Source organism: Lagopus muta, chromosome 27 (genome assembly GCF_023343835.1).
Source record: "Lagopus muta isolate bLagMut1 chromosome 27, bLagMut1 primary, whole genome shotgun sequence".
NCBI classification, from domain to species: Eukaryota; Metazoa; Chordata; class Aves; order Galliformes; family Phasianidae; genus Lagopus; species Lagopus muta.
In genome coordinates this window covers 182,904-200,498 of record NC_064459.1, presented here as the reverse complement: position 1 = coordinate 200,498, position 17,595 = coordinate 182,904, and the positions used below count along the sequence as shown (strand labels likewise).

Below are 17,595 nucleotides of genomic sequence, written 5' to 3'. Positions count from 1 at the left end.
GTTTGAAAAGCTCCCTGTGTGCTTTGCCTCTCACCCTTGGTCAGCAGCAGGCGAGGGTCTGCATTCCCTGCTTTGCCCACAGGGAGGCTTTTGGAGCAGCACCCAGCGCCGGGTGGCTGAGGAGCGCAGGGCAGGGTGCTGCGGGCAGGCGAGGTGCAGCGCGGTGCTTCCTGCAATGGAACTTTCCCCCACTTTCTGCCCTTGTGCCTCCAGTGTGGCAGAGGACGAGCTGGGAGGAGGAGGGGGCTGTGTGTGGTTTTTTACTTCTCACCTTGACTGGGTCGCTGAGGGCCTGGGGGAGGCAGAACGGTGAAAATGGGAGATTAAAAATGAAAACTTTGATGGTGTGTTGGGCTCTTCGGAGCCTTCCTAAGGGGTGGAAGCACTGCTGTGTGCACCTTCAGTGTCATTTCCCAGAGAAGCAAGAATCGGGCTCCTCCAACAGCTCCAAGCCCCACGCACAGCTTCACCCTGACCTGCTGCAGGGGTCTCCAAACTGTTCTCTTGCTACGGGCAGAGCCCAGTGCACGGGGAGGGAGCAGCTCAGGAGGTCCCCCAACAAGAGGCAGTGCCATGAGACGCTGCAGCGCGGGGCTGTCGGGGCCGTGGCACCAGCGCTGTGCCGAGGGTCGAAGTCCTGCTGATGGAGCCCGAAGTTCTCTGAGGGCAGGGCTCTGCTATCAGAGCTGTGCTGCTCAGGGTTGAGAAATACCAACACCAGCCCAGATTGTCTGAGAGGCTCTCGGGGTGGAGACGAAGCAGATTTAATGGCTGAGCACACAGGGTGAGCCATGCAGGCGCCGCGGGGAGGCTCCGTTGTGCTCGGTTGTGTGCCAGAGACAAGGGGAAGCCTTGAGCAAAAGCGTGGGGCCACGGGGTGTCCCAGCCCCTCCGTCCCAATGGAGCATCACCCTCCCCTTCCCTGCAGCAGGAGGAGGTTCACAAAGATGCAGCTTTTGGTTGTGAGCTGAGATCTGCCTTGGTGAACGTTCCCAAAGCCGTGCCCTGACTCCCGGTCTGAGTCAACCTGCCGGGTCTGACCATCGGTCTCTGTTTATTTTTTAGGTTTGGAACGAAGAATCAATCGTAAGGACCAACAGCTTGGGCCTGCTGCCATCTTTACACCACCGCCGTGTTTTCCTTGTGGGCAGAGCAGCAGGCAGGCAAACATCGGCCTTTCCTCCCTCAGAAGAAAAGCCTGTGTTTTGTGCAGGGTCACCTGGATAACAGGATCGATAAAGCGGAGCTCACAGCACTGAGGCTCTTTCATGAAGGAGGCAGAGGGGAGAAGTGAGCGCCGCTGGAGGGTGCGCAGCCACAGCCTGGGCTGCCATGGGGCAGCAGGTGGTGTCCAGCCCAGTACATCGTGATGGGGGAACGACGCACCCCAGAATTTCCTTGCACCCTGGGCAGCTCCAGCACAACCCAGGGCGCCTTTCTGCCGGGGTTTCTGTTGTGGTTCTTCATTTCCCCTTAAGAGGCTGCAGGCTTCTGCCTCTCTTCCTCCGTCCCTCCCTGTGTGTCTGTGCTGGGCAGGGCTTCACCCGCAGCCGAGAAAGGGAAGATGTCCTGCAGCAGGTTGGTGACAAAGCAGGGCATCTGCTTGCAGCCCTCGTAGGCGCCGCGGGCCTGGCAGCCCAGGGCTACGGCCGCGTTGAGGCGGGTGGCCATGCGGCTCAGCGCCAGGCTGCGCTCCTCCCCAGCCAGCGCCGCCAGCAGGGCCTGCAGGAACATGGATCCTGCGGGGTTCAGGAAGGCGCCGTAGCCTGGGGGGTGCAGAGGGAGGAATGGTGTGTTGGAGGGAGGAGGGAGGGCCTCACACTGCCCCTTATGGGAAAAAGAAGTGCTGGAAATGGAACGTTTGGGTGCCTCGGAGTCAGAGGGACAAAAACTGCGACCATCCAGAGGAGAGCAGTGGGGGTGGGATGGGGCTGGGGGCAAAGCGGGAGGTCTGCTCGGCACAGAGGGGGGGCTGAGGGGAGGACTTGTGGCCCTGCAGCCCCACATGGCCCTACAGCTCATTGTGATCCACCCCACATGGCCCTACAGCTCTACAGCCCCATGATCCCACAGCTCATTGTGGTCCTACAGCCTCACATGGCCCTACAGCCCCAAATGGCCCTGCAGCCCCACATGGTTCTACAGCTCGTTGTGATCCACCCCACATGGCCCTACAGCTCTACACAGCCCTACAGCCCCTCATAGCCCTGCAGGGCCACACGGCCTGACAGCTCTGCCATGACCCTACAGCCACGCATGGCCCCCCAGGAACACAGAAGCGCAGGTGCTGACCCTGCTCCTGCTGACCCTCCCTGGGGGTTTCCTCACCGGGGCTGCAGGCGAACATCACAGCGGTGTTGGGGGGGATGCACAGGTACTCTGAGAAGCTGTCTGGCTCCGGCTGCCCGCCGTCAGTCTCCACAAACACCCCCTGGTCCAGCGCAGCCCCCCGACATGCCTGCAGGCAGAACATGGCCGTTGGCTTCTCTGTGCTCCGCTCCTGAACAAGGGAGATCCAGGGGGGCTTTGGGGCTGCTGTGCCCCCCCATCCTGTGAAGAACCATGGGGATGTGGCACTGAGGGACAGCAGGCATGGTGGGCTGTGCTGGGGTTTGAACTTGGGCGTGTCAGGTCTTTTCCAACCTTAATGGTTCTGTGATTCTCTCTCCCCCCAGGAGAGGGGCAGCCTCTCTTCCCCTCATGTTCCTGCAGGCTCCAGGATTATGCCAGCAGACACCAGAACCCTCTTGGGGAGATTCCCCTTGGAGCACAGCAGTCACTGATCCTATGCAATGGTTGGAGCTTTCTTCCAAGGATAGGATTTCAGGCAATGATGAGGAGCACCACCCCGAGGACACACACAGCCCCCTCCGAGAGCCTCCTCTGCTCTGCATCACTGCCTGCAGGACCCTCATGGGCTGCCTGGAAGGAGCGGCAGCACACTGGCACTCAGCATGCCCTAAGGGGACAGCCCTAAGGGCGCCAGCCGCCCATCCTGGTCTGCAGTTCTGGCTGCTGGAGGTGGCCCCTATTGTAGCCAGGCATGCAGGCTAAGCCCTCTTTCCAGCAGGAAATGAGTGCCACCAGCGATCTGTGCTCGCTCTCACGCGAGGATTTCCATGTATTTGCACGTCTGCAGAGCCGACCTGCTGAGATCTGCCCAGGCTGCAGGTTGCTGCACTGTTTGCTCTCATCTAATCCTTCCTAATCCACGGAGCACTCCGGGGCTCGCTTCCTGTGGGGTGTTTCTAACCAGCCCCCCCACGCTGCTCTTTGCCCAAATATCGACGTCATGGAATCTGAGGGCAACTTTTAGCAACTCATCAACACCCCGCTGGCATCTGGGAGGGAGGCTGAGCCCAGCAAGGTCACCTTTCCTGGAAGGGAGAAACCTGGTGAAAGTTGAGGCGGATGCAGGGCGCTCAGGGGCAGGGGAAGCGCTGCTGTCCTGGGCACAGAGCTGCTGCCAGCTGGGAAGAGGTGACCTGAGAATCAGCAAAAGCATCAAAGATAGAGCAGAGTGGCAAATGGCAGCTGGGCAGCAAAGTCTGCAATTAGTCGTGCCTGTCTCTGCATGCGGAGCCAACAAGATGGGGTGCAGTTTTGCCCAGCAGTGGTGTTACCTGGATGAAGAAGACCTTGGGTGTCTGTGCGAGCACTGGGCAGTTCTGCGCCGACAAGGTGCGGAAGATGCGGGTGAGGCGCAGCGGCCTGCAGTCACAGCCCAACACGGCCCCCTCCTCCCCGTGGCTGGAGATGATGCTCACGAAGTAATCCCCGTGCTCACGGCCGCACTCTGTGGGGCACAGCCACCCTCAGCTACCAGCCTCCAGCTGAGTGCTGTGTGAGGGTGCTGGGAGGCCCATCTCCGGCTCTGAGCCCCTGCTGTGTGATGAAGGGACCACAGGGGCCTGGGTGTGGGTGAGGGTTGGTCCCTATCCGTCCCACACTGCCTTTGGGCGGTGATGTGGGGCAATGTGGAGGTGGGAGCCGGGAGCAGGAAGGCGGTTTGGGGGCTCACCTTGCTGGTAGAGGTCCTCCATCTCCTTGGCCGTCCTGTTGTGCAGCAGCTTCACCCTGTAGTTGAGCTGCGCCAGCACACGAGAGAGCTTCTCAGCTTCCCTCCTGGCTCCTCTGCGGGGCCTGAGCCCCACATCGCCATCACTGCTGCGGAAATCAGTGTTGACGATGATGAGAGCCCGGCTTTGCCGTGGCTGGGACATGCTGGGGTGGCCCCTCGGAGGTCTCAGAGGCTTTTAAATCCTGGGGCAGGAGCAGCGAGAGCCGGGTGCTCCTTCGGGACACGTCTGCTGCTGATGCAGTGCCTGCAGGGCAATGCCTGTCAGCTGCTGTGGAGCCAGATTTCATCTGGGTGTGAGTCACAGGGGCAGGAGATCCGGGCTCACCCCTGGGCACTCAGCTTGGGGAAGAGAAGGGCTGGGGAGGGCAGCAGGTTGCAGGGAGATGCCTGCAAGGTGCAGAGTGTGGGAGCAGCTGGAAAAGCCCTCCCTGCCTCTCTGCCAAGGGCCGCAGCGCTCCGCTTCCCCCACATCCCGGCTGCTCCCGCTCCTATTGCCGGCAGTGGGAAAACCACTCCTTCGTGGGCTCCCAGCAGGACTTTAACACAGACTGAAGTCCACAGAGCAGAGTCAGCGCTGCAGTGCTCACTGCCTGGTGCTGGGGCACCCACTGATGGCACACACACAGCGCTGCCAGCCGCAGAGCCACCTGTGCCGCTGCAGGACGGGCACACAGATGGCTCCAAACCACATCTCCTCTCTCCTCTCCTTCCCAAACTCTGCCTTCCCTCACGCTGCTGACCCCAGCCGCAGGACCCAGGCTCAGCCCCAATGCCAGCAGCACCCCGCTGCTCCCCCACCGCAAGGCACACTGCTCCCATCACAGCACAGTTTTATTTCTCGCCTTCTCGCCCTTCCCAGCAGCAGCACAGCGGTGAAGGCTTTGGTCGTGCTCCCAAATGTTTCCCAGAAGACAGACAGACAGACGCGACATCTGCTCAGGGCAGAACCGACAGCGCCACAGCATGGCAGGGCCACATTCATGGCGAGATTCCATCTGGAAGCACTGCTGTTGCTTCTGAGCAGCTTTACATTGCCTTAAGTCAATCCATCCTGAGTGCAACCCATCCTGGCGCACAACAGCGCTTCCTCTGCTGCTCCGCTGAGCTCAGCCTGGAGCAGGGCTCCTCAGCACGGGCAATGCAGCCTGGAGCCTCTCCCTCACAGCACTGGGTGCGGAGTGTGGGAGTAGATGTGCATAGAGCATTGCAGATGTGCACAGAGCATTGTAAATGTGCATAGAGCATTGCAGATGTGCAAAGAGCATTGTAAATGTGCATAGAGCATTGTAAATGTGCACAGAGCATTGTGCAGGGCTGACAGAAATGGGTCTGATGGAAAACCGGTTCAACGCTGCTCAGGCAGCTCTGTGTGCAGAGGGAGGAATTCATTCTTCAGCCTCCACCACCCCGGGCATGGAGGCACCATGAGAAGCTTTCCCAGCCTCATTCAATCCAAAGCTGCTGCCTGCAAGGGAAAAGCAGCTGTGTGGGGCTCGCTGCCCTCAGCCAGGCAAGCGCCCATGGAGCTGGATGGCTCCAGCTGCTCCTCCAGCTCCTGCCTCCGGCAGCCCAAGCGGAGGGCATCCAGCGGTGCTGGGTGGTGCAGTGGTTGTGTAGGATCTTCTTTTCCTTGTGTTGGGAAAAGGGCTTTTCCCTTCAAACAGACAGTGGGGAGGAGGCAGCAGTGTGCATGGCGGTGCGGTGAGATGAGCTGCAGTGGGATGGGACCCTGCTGGGAGCAGGAGCGGCTTCACGACCGGCGTTGATCCCACAGAGCCATTAGGGAAGAGCAGAGCTAGCTATCCAAGCAAGCCATCAGGGAGGGGAGGGGGTCTCACCAGTGGGACCCAGCCTCAGATCTTCTTCTTGCTATTGGAGCTCTGCACGCGCTTCCGCAGCCGCATGGCGTCCAGGTAGATGTTGCGCTTGAGGATGGCGCTGGTGCAGAGGAAGGCTCCCTGCAGTGCTCCGGCGAAGCCACACAGAGCCACGTCCTGCCCTGCGAGACAGAGGGGACAGTGCCACCCCCAGCTCTGCATCCCAGCCCCTCTTCATCCCCAGCACGGAGAGGGCTTTGCCTTGCCCAGCTCAGCACAACAGTGCCAGGCGGGGAGGCTGCACCCGGGGCTGGGGGACACGCGATGCCCCCATTGGGGCTGAGTGGCTCGGAGGAACTTTGATGCGGCCCAAGCATCACCCCGTAGCATGGCAGCAGCTCATCCCAGTATTTCATAGCAGGATTGAAGGCTTTGTCCTCCTACTCCGCTTCCCCAGAGTCACCCCCCGGAACGGAGGACGCGGTACCTGTCAGGTAGAGGTTGGGGACAGCGGTGTGCGGCCGTGCGGTGGCGATGGCTTCGATCTGCGTGCGCGCCATGTCGTGCTCCATGCCGTAGAACTCCCCACGGGGGCTGGCGATGTAGTGCTGGTTGGTCAGCGGTGTCCCCCCCGAGATGTGCTCAACCTGTGGGGGACAAAAGGACATGGCGGTCCCAATGGAGCAGGCCACAGTGTGGGGTGCCTCGTGCTCAGGAAAGCTGTTTTTATGGGGCACGGTATGGGACAAACCTCCTTGCAGACTTTTGGGTGGTGGCTGAGGCCACGTTTGGTCCGACGGGTTGGTGCCCCTCTGCCCAGCCAAACCTCACCCCTGCAGCCCCAGTGTGTGCTGGGCAGGCAGGAGCCGGGATCTGAGCCCAACAGCCACAAACCCCGTGTCCCCTCACCTTGTCCTCGATGTGGGGGTACAGTTTGAAGACGGTCTGCATGATGGCGTCCACAAAGGTCTTCTTCACGTCCTCATAAGCATCTCCCCTCTTATGGACTGGCCTGTCCTTCCACTCCTCAAACCACTCGTACTTGGCCATGGTGATGATGGACAGCGTGCTTTTACCTGCAGGGAGACAAGGTTGGGGCATGCATCCCTCTGCCACCTGGCGCCACAAACCCCAAATCCCCATTCTCACACCAACATTGGGACAGCTCTGGTCCCAAGCCTTTGGTGCAGGCATCCAGCAGAGCCTCTCCTCCCTTCCTTGTATCTGCAGTGAACTTTCCACAAGCTCAGCAGCTTGGAGGCCCTCGGCCCGCTTTCCGAATGAAACCAACTCACAGCCCCCGTTTGCAGAGACCCGCAGTGCGACGTGGCAGCACTGGGGGTTGGCCAAGGAAACCCTGCCTGGTGAGGTTCAGCAGCGCTGCATCACCTGGGTACCGCATCTCCCACGTGGGGTCTTTGGCAGACGGGCTGGTGACAAACAGCAGGGGGATGTTGGCGGCCGCCTCGTCGCGGGAGCTGCTGTAGTAGCGCCGCATTCTGCAGAGAGACGCAGAGGTTTGGGGTGCAGCTGGGGCTCCGAGTCCCCACCCAGAAACCATCTCTCCTCCATGCTTAGCGAACGTACATTTGGTCCAGATTGGTATCTGGGTAGATGTAGTAGTTGGTGGCTTCCAGCCCCAGCTCCTGGCTTGAGCCTCTGAGCCCCACAAATACGGAGAAGCCAGCTTCGCCGTGAGTCGCCATGCGCAGCCGGGACTGAATCTCTGCGGAACGAAGGAAGGGGTGGAAAGTGAGGGTGGAGAGGAAGCTGTGCGCAGCCCCACATCGCCCCCATCACTGCAAATCTAGCTGAGAGCATCCCATGTGCACCCATGGGGCAGGAGGACCACTGGGAGCCATAAAGTGGTGGTGCCTCCCTGTCCGAGGAGGTTTTGCTGATTGGTCCGTTCCCATTTGGGAGTTTTAGGGCAAGCCCAGTGTGGGGCTGGATGTATTTAACCACGTTCTGTGATTCCCGTGCTCCTTTTCTGAATGCCTGCAGTCCCCAGCAGGTTGCACTGGGCTTTGCCGCTGTCTGGGAAGGAATTACCACGACACTCACTGATGGTTGGAGCTGAGAGGGGATCAGTGCCCTGATCCCAATTAAACCCAGCACTGCACAGGGGGCTTTTACCAGGCAAAGCGCGCGCCTCGGGCGGCAGCAGCCGCTCATAGGTGTTGAATATCCCCGCATCCGAGATGACAATGGGAGCGAAGATGTTCACCACGTCCTCGCCCTTCTTGACGCTCACACCTGGAAGGGAGGAGGGCTGAGGGTAATGGCAGCACAGAGGGAACGGGGGGAGCCGCGTCCCGGATGCGTCGCTCACCGCAGGCTTTGCCCTGGGAGTCCAGCAGGATGCTCTGCACCGGCGCCCGGCCCAGCACGTTGCCACCAGCCCTCTGGATGATGGGGATGGTGCGGAAGACGATCTCCCCCGAGCCACCCTTGGGGTACCATGCGCCCCACAGGTAGTGGTGCACCAGGATGCTGTGCAGGGAGAAGCTGGCCTTGGAGGGCAGCACGCCTGGAAGGGGAGCACAGCGCGGTCTTACTGGGTTTGCAGCATAACCCAAAGGGGTTGGGATGAGGGATGGTTTGGCTGGAGGGATGCGTGTGGGAAATGAGGAGCAGAGGAGCAGAGGTCCATGTGAGGAGCTGGCACTGACGTGCCTGGGGCATCGCCCCGCAGATCTGGGTTTCACAACCCTTGGCTGCGCTCCAGCATCCTGAGTCACTCAGAACTGGGACAGCAGGGAGGAAAGTCAGGGCCAAAGGGCTGTGGGCGCTGGGTCAGGGCAGGACAGCCACTCCTCCACCTGCGGGGGTACTGCAGTCTGCAGGGAAGCTGAAGGACATGGGAAAGGCCCCGGGATGGGGTGGGTGCAGAGGATGCAGCACGAGGCGTCCTGCCCTCAGGGGTTCCATTAAGGTGGTGAAATGCAAAGGCAAAGCGGGGGTGTGAGGTGGGACGGGTCTGGTGTGCAAAATGAGGGCCTCTAAAAGGAAAGGAGGGGAAGGGAAAGGGAAAGAGGAAAGAATAAAGGGGAAAGGGGAAAAAAGAGGAAAGGGGAAGAGAAAGGGGAAGAGAAAGGAGAAAAAGGGTGAGAGAAGAGAAGGGAAGGGAAAGGGAAAAGAAGGGACAGGAGAGGATAAGAAGCCTTTTGTTTTTGCTCTTAAAGGATCCAACTTTGCTCTGGTGTGCCCGAGCGCCCTGGCAATTTACCGTAGGTGGGGAAGATGTAGCTGAACACGGCCCTGAGCTTGGCGTTGGTGGTGAGGCCATCAACCACGTCCTTAACGCTGCGTGAGGTCATCTGGCAGAAGGGGCTGAGCAGGGACAGCAGCCCCGAGCGGCTCAGCAGCCGCACCAGTGGCAGTGGCAGCAGTTTTAGCACACCCAGAACCCAGAACCCAGTAGTGACACTCTGCAAGAGAGGAGAGCAATGTGCAGAGCTCACTGGGGGGACCTTTAGGGACTCCTGAGATCATCTTGAGAATCCCTGGGGACTTCTGAGGAACCCTTGAGCAATTTTGGGGTCCCCTAGGCCACCTTAGGACCCCTTTGGGGACCTCTGGGTACCCCCCCACTCTGGGGGAGGCTGCCAGGGGATGGATGCAAAATTGGATTTCTCCCTTTATCTGCTATTAGGAAATGGCACTGATGTGAATCTGCAGCACTGTGGGGAGGGGAGCACCCGACCCCACAAAACACCCCCAGAGTGCAGCCCCATTTCCCAGGGGTGGCAGAGCACAAATCCCACTTTCACCCAACGTGATGTTAATGGTGATGACCCAGGAGGTCCTGGAGCATCGCCCCGCAAATGTGGGGGCTGCAGGGTCTGTGCCCCCCGTGCCCCACTCAGAGCACAGCTTATGGGCACCCTCTGAGCAGGGTCAGGAGCTCCGGGTGCAACATGCTGGGGCAGTTGTGCAACGTGGCTGCACAGTAGCGCTGCCAAACAGCTGCCCCCGGGCAGGGGGGCAGGAATTTCCCCCCCCCAGGAAGGAGCACGTGAGCCACGAGTGGAGCCACGCGCTGCGAGCGCAGCCCCACGGCCCCATTACCTTCACCAGCCGCTTGAACTCATCGATGGCGGCTTCCTCACCGGGGAACTGCTCCTTCAGCCTGCTGAAGTAAGTCCTGGCCCCGGAGCAGAGCTGGATGGCTTTGTCACGCCCGGGCTCTCCCAGCACCACAGCATCGAAGGTGGGAGGCATGGGGGCCCACTCCAGCTGCCCGTCCGTCAGTTGGTCCACCAGGAAGCGCCACAGTGAGCCGTCGTGCAGCTGACCCACGTAGTGGATCCCTGTGGAGTAACGCTGCGTGAAGTCGTGTGTGTGTGTGTGAGATCTGGGGGTCCTTCTTCTCCATACACTGCTGTCCCCACCGCCCCATTTGGGGTGCAGAGTCCGTCCTCCGAGGGAAACCCACTTGCCCAGCACTGCATATTAGGAAGGTGGGTACTCATTAATAGAACCCCGTGCTGCGCTGCTGTAAATAACAGCGTATGGGCTGAGGGGCACACGGAGCTCGGTGGGGGCTCTGCGTGTGCAGGGGGTGCTGTGGGCTCTGGACCCATTCCTGCAGCATGCCAGCAGGGCATGCCACAGCGCCAGCACTGCTATGGGCAGCACCGCCGCCACGTCCTCCAGCAGAAAGAGGATTTGGGGCAAAGGCAGCTCTGCCATCCACCTCTGCTCATCCCACTGGGACCACAGAGCGACACCCTATGGGTGCCAGCCAACCGCCCAGGTCCTCTCCAAAAAGGTTTGGGTCGCAGCCCCCTGCCCTCCCCGTGCCCACACGTACCGGTGTCGAACTCGAAGCCCTTCTCGCTGAACGCATGGCAGCAGCCCCCCAGCTTGCCGTGCTGCTCCAGCACCAGCACCCGCCGGCCCACCTTGGCCAGCAGCACGGCCACCGCCAGCCCCCCGATGCCGCTGCCGATGACGATGGCATCGAGCTTCTCCGGGACTTTTTCTGGAGAGAAAGCTGAGGGATGGGGGGTCCTCAGTGCGGGGTGACACCCAAAATGTCATCCGTGCTCGGATGGCATGGGGACGGGAGCAGCGGGAGCGGGACTCTCGGGGTTTGCTGGGGGAGCGTAGGGAGGCACGGGGGGCATTTCGGGGGGATATGGGCATAGCAGTCCCAGGGCATCCTGGGGAAGAATAGGGACGGGGCACCCGGAGAACCCCGGGGAAGTACGGGGATCCCGTGGCACCTCGAGGTTGAGGGTCCCGGGGCATTCCTGGGGGGCGGTTCGGGGATGCGGATACCTGCTTTCAGCACCGTCCGACGAACCGCCTTATCGGTGATCAGCGGGGCCGGCGAGCGCCGGGTATCGACGGCGAAGGGGTTGGGGCCGCGGGACCCGATCCAGCGATACAAGGCGAGGACGGCGAGGAGGAGGAGGAGAAGGAAGGCGAGCACCGCGTACAGCCCCATGCCGCTGCCGGCAGCTCTGCGCTGCCTCTGCCCGCAGCCCTCCGTTTGGCCCCGCCCTCAGCCCCGCCCCCTCGACAAATCCCAGCCCGCCTCGCTAAGCCCCGCCCCTCTCCGCTAAGCCCTTCCCCCTCCGTGCTCCACACGCGCGGTGCATGCCGGGTGCTGCAGTCCCGCGCGCCCCCCGCCGGCTCCAGGACTACAGCTCCCGGCAGGCAGCGCGGCGGCGCCTGCGCACTGCGGGGCGGCCGGGAGGGTCGCGGCCGGGAGGTCTCGCCGCCGCTTCCGGTGGGCATGGGGTCAGAGGGCAGAGCCGGGGGCAGCGGCGGGGGTAGAGGGGTGCGGGGCCAGCGGGGGGCCTGGGGTAGCCGTGGCAGGGATCGGGGGCGGGGTTACGGAGTGGAGGCCACCGGGGGTGGGCAGGGCCCCTTTAAGCACCTGGAGACCTCCTGGGCCGCACTGGGGACTCTCTGAGGACCTTTGAGGCCTCCTGGCCGTGCTGGGGGTGTCTGGGGATCCCGCAGGCCGCATCGAGGACTCTTTGCAACCCCTTGAGGACCTCTTAGGTCGTTTTGGGACCCCTTCGGGTACGTCTCACACAGCCCTGGGGACCCTTGGGTACATTTGGGCTTCCGTAGGCCACCTTGGAAACCACTGGGGCCACCTTTGGGAGCTCTGTGGACCCTTGAGAAACCCAGGGCCTTCCACTAACCAGCACCGCCTTCCCCCCACAGGCCATGAATTACCAGCCGGCAGACACCACGCAGCCTGAGGAGCCCCCGCTGCCCCCTGAGCCCCTTCCCACACATGTCAGGGGTGAGCAGCACTGGGCCTGGGAGCAGCAGGGGACAAGGGCTCTAGGATGAGATCCCAGCCCTGAGGCCTCCCAGCCTCCTGTAGGCATTGGGGTAGGATTGTTGGGTTTCATTATGGAACGCGGGGCAGGGGATGCCATGAAAGTGTCCTGATAAAGACCCCTCGGGGTCTTTCCCAGCTCTTGCCTCCAGTGTGTGCTTCCCTTGGCAGGGATCAGTGCGGAGCAGCGGATCGCCCAGGAAGAGTGGGAGGCAGTGGAGGATATCCAGTCAGGTACAGGTCCCAGAAGTGCGTGGGATGGGGCCACAGCTCACAGAGGGGCTGGGGAGTGGCTTGGTTGGGGTGGTGGAGGAGAGCTGGGGAAAGGGCAGAAGGGCTGGAAGGAGGAGTTGGCTGCAGGCTCCCTTCATTCCCCACTATCCCAAGCCTTGGTGTTACTGCAGCACCAAGGGGTGTAGAGCAGCTCCCCAGGATGCAGCTGCTGCTCTGGGGTCAGGCACAACAGGTTCTGGCACTCATTGCCCTGATGTGGATGCAGGGCTGACGCTGCCCCATGCTGTTCTGCAGTGCTGCTGGGGAGATCAGCTGGTCCTGTGCCCCTCATATCCTTCAATGAAGCACTGCAGTTCTTCCAGACCACAGACCTGTCCGAATGCAGGGTATGTGCAGGACCAGAGGCTCCAACCTTCACTCCAGAGTTGTTCCCTGCCTCGTGCTCTCTAGTTGGGCAGCTCTGTCTTGTGCTCCTCTTTCCCATTGCTTCTGCCCTCCCTCAGCCGAGCTCTGTGGGATCCCTTTCCCTCCCAGCTCACCCGCTGGCTTTTCTCTCAGGGGACAGATGTGCCCTCATTTCTTTGCCTTCTCTCCGCAGAAGAAGATCCAAGCAACAGTGCACAGGCAGGGCCTGGCTGCTCTGCTTCACTTCCTCTTCGGGCCCCCCCGGCTCCAGCAGCAGCTGCAGGGCGAGCGGGACCTGGCTCTTGCCATTGCTCAGTGTGAGTGCTCCCTCACATCCCCCAAACTGCCACTCCTGTACTGTTGTCCCCAGCAGTGTCACGCTGAGCACTGCTGCTCCTGCATGGGATTCATGTGGAGCAGCTCAGTGGGTCTCGGGCGCAGCACAGTCTGTTCTTTACCTGTGGCAGCGTGCTTGTCCCAAAGGACGTGGTCCCTGTTTGCTTTACTGACACACTGATGTTTGCTGGTGGAGGAGGACAGATCTCTTGACTCTTCTGCCACAGAAGCTCTTCCATGTGTCTGCTTCCAGCGAGAGAGCTGCATGGTGCCAGGCTGGGGCTGCACAGCCCTTCCTTGCTCAGTGACCAAAGCAAACGAGGTGTGAACCCAGAATCGTAGGGTTGGAAGGGACTTCTGGAGATCATCCAGCCCAACCCCCCTGCTAAAGCAGGTTCCTTGGGGTGGCATTCGTTCTGCCACAGCTCCTGTCCTGGCTCTGCATCCAGCACAGCCTTTGGGTCTGGCTGTCCCATGGCAGGTTGCTTGTGCTGAGCACATTTGTACGCGGAGAATCCTCACCTGTGCCCATGGTTTGTAGTTTGTCAAGGTTCCCCTGGCAGTGCTGCCTCAGCCAGCAAAATTCCACAATGTTGGAGTTCCATAGCACCAGCACTTATAAATGCACTGTATGGTGTTTCTGCGCCTCTCGTGCGTTGTTTTTTCCCTCTGTTCACCTCTAGCAGGATAAACGTGGGGAGGACATCCTCCCTGTTGCCCTAAGCAGCTTTTTGTGGGGTTTTGTTCCCCGCTGCAGCTGGTGGTGGTTGCTGTCCCACCACGTCCTCTGGAGGCAGCTGAGGGCAGCAGGCTGCTCGGTGTCTTTCCTCCACCAGGTGGCTTGGATGATAAGCAAGCAGTGCACATGAGAATCCTGCAGACCATCTACAAGAAGCTGACCTGCTCCCCGCTGGGATGCCCGCGCTACGGCACACACTGGGAGGAGCTTGGCTTTCAAGGTACAGCATGGAGGGACCTCAAGAACAAACCTCTGCCCAGAGAGCTCTTGCTATTCCTATTCCCTCCTCCAGAGGTGGGATCTGGAGCCGCGCTCCTTCCCTTTCTCTTCGTGCAGCTGCTGGTCGTGCTGTTGTTTCGGAGCAGGCATGTGGCTGCTGTCACAGGTGGGACGACATCTGGCCTGGTTTGCCCAGTGTCAGCTGCTGCCCCTGGGACAGTTACCCGTATCCAACCAGTGCTACAGAAGTAGCTGCTGTAACTGCTTCTCTGGGGCCGTTAATGTTCTTCATTAGCAGGCGATTGCTGTGGCTAATGAGGCGTCTCTGGAAGACTTGTTTATTAGTGAAGCTCTGGTCAGGGCTCTGGTGCTGGAGTTGTGTCACAGGTTGCTTTTAGCCTCTGCTGGGTAATGAAAACAGTGATTAAAGCTGTCTCTGCCTTGTTGGACGCAGCTTCACGTGAGTTTTCAGCCTGCCTGGCTAGAGTTAATAAGCCAGTTCTTAATGAAGGCTGAAACCCTCAGCAGAAGGTGAACGACTCCCTGTCCTCTATAGCAACAAGTAAACACCTGGTTTTGGGCTTCAGCCTTGGGATGGGCAGAGCTGCTAATTCCTAGAGATGTTATGGAAACAGGCGTGTGAGTGGGAGCTCAGTGCCTGCTGGTGCCCATGTGAAAGAGGCCGTGGCGCAGTTCAGTGCCTGCATGGCGGATTCCCAAAAGCTTTGCCCCAGGCTGCCACTGCCAAGGATAATAAATGTGGTTCCACCACCTGTGAGATGCCAGGGCTCCGTGTGGGCGGCCCAGGAAGGAGGAGAGGTGTCAGGCTCATCAGAGGCCCTTTTTTCCAGGTGCAGATCCAGGGACCGACCTGCGAGGGACGGGGATGCTGGGCTTGATGCAAATGCTGTACTTCGTGATGGACTCTCAGATGCTGCCTCTAGCTCTAGAGATTTTCAGGCTGTCCCAACACGAGACACAGGCACGTCCTTCCTCCTTCTTTGTTCGCCCTCTGCTGTGGTGTTTACCTTTTTCTTTCTAAAGCTCAGGGGAAGGTAAGCAATGAAAACCTGCTGCTGTTCAGAGTTAGGGTTTGGCATTTTGCTCTTCGCTTGGTGGCAGTCTGTCAGTGATTTCTCCGTCAGCCTGAGGAGCTCGAATGTCGTTGGTCCTCCTCCCACTGGTCAGGTGAGGAAGGGCTCTGAAGTGCTGAGGAGTGCTGATAAGGGTGGAAGCCAAACCATTTGAGTTGGCTTTCTGCTGGGAAAAAGATTTTGATGAACAGAGCTTCCCTGGATCAAAAGTTTTTTTAACTTGAGACGCTGGTCTTAAGCTTGCATCCTAAGTTTGCATGTTAAGCTTACTTCTTGAGCCTGGATGGGAGCTTGGCTGGAGACACAACGTCCATCTGAGCCCATACCCACAGTATCACTGCTCCGTCCCTGACTCTGTTGCCTGCACCTGAAGCACGGCTTTAGGGCCACGCAGGTGCAGCGTAACGGGGCCAGGGCGCCTCTGAGTGCTGGAAGAGAGGAGCTCCCTTCCAGCAGAGCTGATGCAAGGCTGGTTCTCCTGCAGAATTTCCCCTTCTGCATCATGTCTGTGAACATCACCCGCCTCGTGCTGCAGGCGCTGAGGGAGGAGTGCCTCTCCAGGTGAGCTGTGAGCCGCCCTGAGCTGGGCGGGAGGAGCAAAGGCCTCCCCTGGGCTGGGGGGGGTGGGCAGCGCTGGCTGAGGCCGCTGCCCCCGGCCAGGGAGTGCAACCGCAGGCGGCAAGTCATCGCCGTGCTGAACGACCTGTACGCGGCGGCGTTCCTGCAGCTCTACCGAGTGTGGAAGTCGCAGCACAAGACCGTCGCTGACTCTGGCTTCCTCCTGAAGGGTGCGTTGCGCCGCGCTTTGCCCCCTGATCCTGGCTGGGACGGCGGCCTGAGGCTCAGGGAAGGAGCCCGGTGTGTCTGGAGCGTGCTGTGGGGTCCTGTGGAGATGAGGGGCTGCACACGCAGCCTCACTTCGTCTGCACACAGAGGTTTCGTACGGCTGTGATGCTGACCTCAGTGCCGTGTTGTCTTTTTCCCCTTTCGACATCTCCAGTATTAAAACCAGCCCCCTGCACTCAGAGGTGCGTGTTGCCGCCTTTGGGTGCCACGCTGTGCTCTGGTTCTCACAGCTCACTGATGTCTGTGGCACCCGGTTGCTTAAGCTCTGTTTGCAGCGCGCTACGTGCGTGGAGCAGTGTGCACTGAACAGCAGGGATGTTTCAGGGCTTCTGCTGCTGAGCTCCGCTGGGGGGTGACAAGCAGCCTTTCGTGCTTTGTGAGCAAATGTAACTGTGAGCTTTGAGGGAGGGGATGCGGTGAGACGCTGGGACTCAAGAAATTAAGCTCCTTGATGTTTGGTAGCACCTTATGCAGGAGTGCGTTTCCCCAGCACCATCCCGGCCCTGCTGTTCTGATGCTTCTCTTTGACCTCTGCAGAGCTGGAGTTCTCCACCAAAAAGAAACCGAAGCAGCTTCTGAAATCCTTGGAGACCTACGTGAGCAGAAGCCCGGTGTCCACAGCAGATGGCGTCCAGCAGCCGTCCCCTCTGTCCGTCATCAGCAGCCGGGCTGGTGAAGAGATAAACTTCACGGGCATCTGTGACCTGCAGGTTGAGCTGGAGGGAGAGGCACGGCTGATCTGAAGTGAGGGGCTCAGTTCTGTGTGGGTTTGCAGCTCAGGGAGGGGAAATGGGGAGCCGGGCAGTCAGCAGGGCGCTGCAGAGTGAGTGTTCGGCAGCAGGGTGGCTGTGTCCATCCCTGCGTGCCGCCTGCAGTTTGTTGGCGTCGCTTGGAGCTGTAGATGCAAACTGCAGCCTTTGACCCTTTCCAAGTAGAGGTGGTCAGGCTGGTGGTCACACGGTGTTCAAGGCAGGGTTTTCCAGCCTAAATGGGTCTGTGATTTGAAATCTGGTAATGTAGGAGAAAATAAAACAGCTGGGTTTTGTTAGCCACCAGCCTTACGCTGGGCTCCACGCCTGCCTTGCTGGCTCAGATGTGTGGCGTTGCCCATCCTTACCCAACACAGGCTGGAAGTGCAGGTGGGAAACTTCAGGTTTCGACCTGCTGCAGGGCTCACTGCACGTGGAGGGGTGTGAAAGCCGGGGCTTTGCGTTGGAGCTCCTGGTTGCCCGTGGTTCTGATGGCACCCATGGCTGAGGCTGGGGTGGGCAGCAGCAGCTTGTTTGGGGAGCCCTCCTCAGCACCTCCAGGGAGTGGCTGTGCGTGGATGTACCAAAATAAGCTGTTAAAAGGAAAATAAAACCAAACCAAACCAAACACTCCTTGGCGTTCTGAGGCTTCTTGGTGTGGGCTTGCTGGCGGTTTCTCTGGCTGGGCTGGGAGGGGGAAGGGGGCAGGGAAGGGGGCTCGTTCCCTTCTCCCTTTCTCAGCCCACATTTCAGCCTAGGGCTGTGCTG

The 17,595-nt window shown here is 60.2% G+C and overlaps 3 protein-coding genes across 4 annotated transcripts; 1 reads left to right on the top strand and 2 right to left on the bottom strand.

Moving 5' to 3' along the window:
• Window positions 1-918: 918 nt before the first annotated feature.
• LOC125685220 (caspase-3-like) lies at window positions 919-4,426 on the bottom strand. The gene is made up of 4 exons (XM_048928124.1): window positions 4,022-4,426; window positions 3,624-3,796; window positions 2,329-2,458; window positions 919-1,766 (listed from the first exon to the last, which is right to left on the bottom strand). The coding sequence occupies exons 1-4, from the start codon at window positions 4,221-4,223 to the stop codon at window positions 1,474-1,476; spliced, it is 798 nt and encodes a 265-aa protein (XP_048784081.1). The 5' UTR covers window positions 4,224-4,426; the 3' UTR covers window positions 919-1,473.
• A 468-nt stretch (window positions 4,427-4,894) lies between these two features.
• On the bottom strand, window positions 4,895-11,426 carry RETSAT (retinol saturase). Of its 2 annotated transcripts, XM_048928199.1 has the most exons (12): window positions 11,185-11,426; window positions 10,715-10,897; window positions 9,970-10,211; window positions 9,128-9,329; window positions 8,231-8,428; window positions 8,035-8,154; window positions 7,486-7,624; window positions 7,288-7,397; window positions 6,808-6,974; window positions 6,386-6,545; window positions 5,920-6,080; window positions 4,895-5,546 (listed from the first exon to the last, which is right to left on the bottom strand). In XM_048928199.1, exons 1-11 carry the CDS (start codon window positions 11,351-11,353, stop codon window positions 5,935-5,937), a joined length of 1,836 nt encoding a protein of 611 aa, XP_048784156.1. In that variant the 5' UTR covers window positions 11,354-11,426; the 3' UTR covers window positions 4,895-5,546; window positions 5,920-5,934. The 2 variants fall into 2 exon arrangements, with proteins under 2 accessions (XP_048784156.1, XP_048784155.1); XM_048928198.1 differs by having other exon boundaries at window positions 4,895-6,080.
• ELMOD3 (ELMO domain containing 3) lies at window positions 11,237-17,457 on the top strand. The gene is made up of 10 exons (XM_048928200.1): window positions 11,237-11,638; window positions 12,085-12,166; window positions 12,377-12,439; window positions 12,734-12,825; window positions 13,038-13,161; window positions 14,017-14,139; window positions 14,990-15,120; window positions 15,717-15,793; window positions 15,893-16,020; window positions 16,616-17,457. Exons 2-10 carry the CDS (start codon window positions 12,088-12,090, stop codon window positions 16,819-16,821), a joined length of 1,023 nt encoding a protein of 340 aa, XP_048784157.1. The 5' UTR covers window positions 11,237-11,638; window positions 12,085-12,087; the 3' UTR covers window positions 16,822-17,457.
• The last annotated feature ends 138 nt before the right edge of the window (window positions 17,458-17,595 follow it).

Excerpts from the sequence above, each read along its gene's own strand:
- RETSAT (XM_048928198.1), bottom strand. The coding sequence starts at position 11,353 with ATGGGGCTGTACGCGGTGCTCGCCTTCCTTCTCCTCCTCCTCCTCGCC. Across the intron at positions 9,330-9,969 it reads AGTTCAAGCGGCTGGTGAAG|AGTGTCACTACTGGGTTCTG; the intron begins GTAATGGGGCCG and ends CCTCTCTTGCAG. Across the intron at positions 8,429-9,127 it reads CTACATCTTCCCCACCTACG|GCGTGCTGCCCTCCAAGGCC; the intron begins GTAAATTGCCAG and ends CTCCCCTTCCAG.
- ELMOD3 (XM_048928200.1), top strand. The coding sequence starts at position 12,088 with ATGAATTACCAGCCGGCAGACACCACGCAGCCTGAGGAGCCCCCGCTG. Across the intron at positions 13,162-14,016 it reads GGCTCTTGCCATTGCTCAGT|GTGGCTTGGATGATAAGCAA; the intron begins GTGAGTGCTCCC and ends TTCCTCCACCAG. Across the intron at positions 15,794-15,892 it reads AGGGAGGAGTGCCTCTCCAG|GGAGTGCAACCGCAGGCGGC; the intron begins GTGAGCTGTGAG and ends GCCCCCGGCCAG.
- LOC125685220 (XM_048928124.1), bottom strand. The coding sequence starts at position 4,223 with ATGTCCCAGCCACGGCAAAGCCGGGCTCTCATCATCGTCAACACTGAT. Across the intron at positions 2,459-3,623 it reads CCAAGGTCTTCTTCATCCAG|GCATGTCGGGGGGCTGCGCT; the intron begins GTAACACCACTG and ends TTCTGCCTGCAG. Across the intron at positions 1,767-2,328 it reads GATGTTCGCCTGCAGCCCCG|GCTACGGCGCCTTCCTGAAC; the intron begins GTGAGGAAACCC and ends TGCACCCCCCAG.